The following is a 1,535-nucleotide window of genomic DNA, read 5'->3' as shown; positions in this document are numbered from 1 at the left end:
ATCTTGGATTGTCGTGCTCTGCCCTTTACCTGTTCTTCCCCCTTGCGTTTATGCTGACACTCGCAACGCATACGGAAATTTTCAGTTGCCCACAAGATGTAGGGCCAGTCGATCCAGATGGCAAGGTCCTCCAGCAGCAAGGCACTAATAGGTGCATCAGCTGCTTCAATCAAGTGGGTATGCATCTTTAATGCCGGAGGTCATGTGCATACGGTCAATCAAAATATTCTGAAGACGGATAAATGCACTTTCCTCTCACCCGCTACCGCAGGACCCCGGTGGAAAGAACATCCACCAAGAGCAAATCGACAGGCTTCCGCGCTCTGGCTTCAATGTCAATCAAGACAAGCCCGACCACTGTGCGCTACAGGGCACCACCCTCATGTACCCCACCGCATTTCAGAACAAGGCCAATGGTCTCTTCGAGCCCATGTTACCCAACAAAATAGATCGCCTGCCCACACAGCTATTTGGCCGGAGACGCCCTATCTTGCTGCTGGGCATTGATGGAGGGTCGTACGACATGTACGTCGCTTGAAGTAATAGATTAAGTCATGACAGTGGGGGGTTCCAGATTAAAAGCGGAAGAGCATGGGAGCACACGGAAGTGGGAAATCCCAGCAGCAGGGCAAGTGGATATCGCCGCGAGTGGAAGCATACTTGTGCATGCCAAATGGTTGCATATTAATAGACGCACTGCATATTGAAAAGTGTTCACTTGCGGTAATAGTCGGTGGTAGAATGGTTCGAGCTGGGCACGCGTCCCCCCACTAGCCAGCCAACCTCGCGGTCCAACTTTGGATTTGTATTTTCAGGCTGTAACAAAGCGGCAAGCTTGTGCAAGCCCTTCACCGTTCAATTTCACCTTTTGACAGTGGCCATCAGGAGCGCACGATCGCGGGCTGGAGACGAATTGTGTGCTTCCCCCAAAAGGCTTTCCTCTCCTGCCAACCCGTTTTCACAAAGAGCTTTCTTCGCCTAGCCTTAAGGCCTCTGTACATGTGCGCAGGACGCAGTCCCTTGAAGTGAATTTATCGACAGTCGTTATTGTCATGAGAATGCAGCTTGTTTTTGAACCACCTTTCAATTGCTGCAAGACCTTCGGCCTGAGAGCTTAGGAACAAGCGAGCGGCGTCGAGACAATCCTTGCGAGAAGCAAACATACGACGTCAAAGTACACTCTATGCGACTTGGATCGACTTCTTCCAATGTCGCCTTGAAAGTGATCCCGGTGAGCGTTCGATCATCCACGCTCAGGTAAAGCTCAGGTCATGATGCTCATTGCAGGGCTCGCTTACAGTACATATTTTAGGTGCTACTCCACACCCATTCAATGTCTGGAGACCAGCATTTCAATCTGCAAAACCCAGGGAACAGGTGCTCATGTGTTTTTGGAGCAAGGTGGTGGACTAATTGTTCTTGGGGAACCCCGCTCAGAAATTGAGCCAGATTGTTTCTCAAACTTGACGTTTCACATTTTGAAGAAAAAGTAGTGCTGTCTGTCACATCATTCCAGGCAGACGATCGCCACGATG

The 1,535-nt window shown here is 50.2% G+C and overlaps 1 protein-coding gene across 1 annotated transcript; it reads left to right on the top strand.

Moving 5' to 3' along the window:
- The first annotated feature begins 78 nt into the window (after nucleotides 1-78).
- Nucleotides 79-557, top strand: K437DRAFT_260432 (uncharacterized protein). The gene has a single exon (XM_013384253.1). It carries the CDS (start codon nucleotides 243-245, stop codon nucleotides 447-449), a length of 207 nt encoding a protein of 68 aa, XP_013239707.1. The 5' UTR covers nucleotides 79-242; the 3' UTR covers nucleotides 450-557.
- The last annotated feature ends 978 nt before the right edge of the window (nucleotides 558-1,535 follow it).

Source organism: Tilletiaria anomala, assembly GCF_000711695.1.
Source record: "Tilletiaria anomala UBC 951 chromosome Unknown K437scaffold_266, whole genome shotgun sequence".
Lineage (NCBI taxonomy): Eukaryota > Fungi > Basidiomycota > Exobasidiomycetes > Georgefischeriales > Tilletiariaceae > Tilletiaria > Tilletiaria anomala.
Note: the sequence above shows the minus strand (reverse complement) of the source record. Positions and strands in the feature narration are given on the sequence as shown.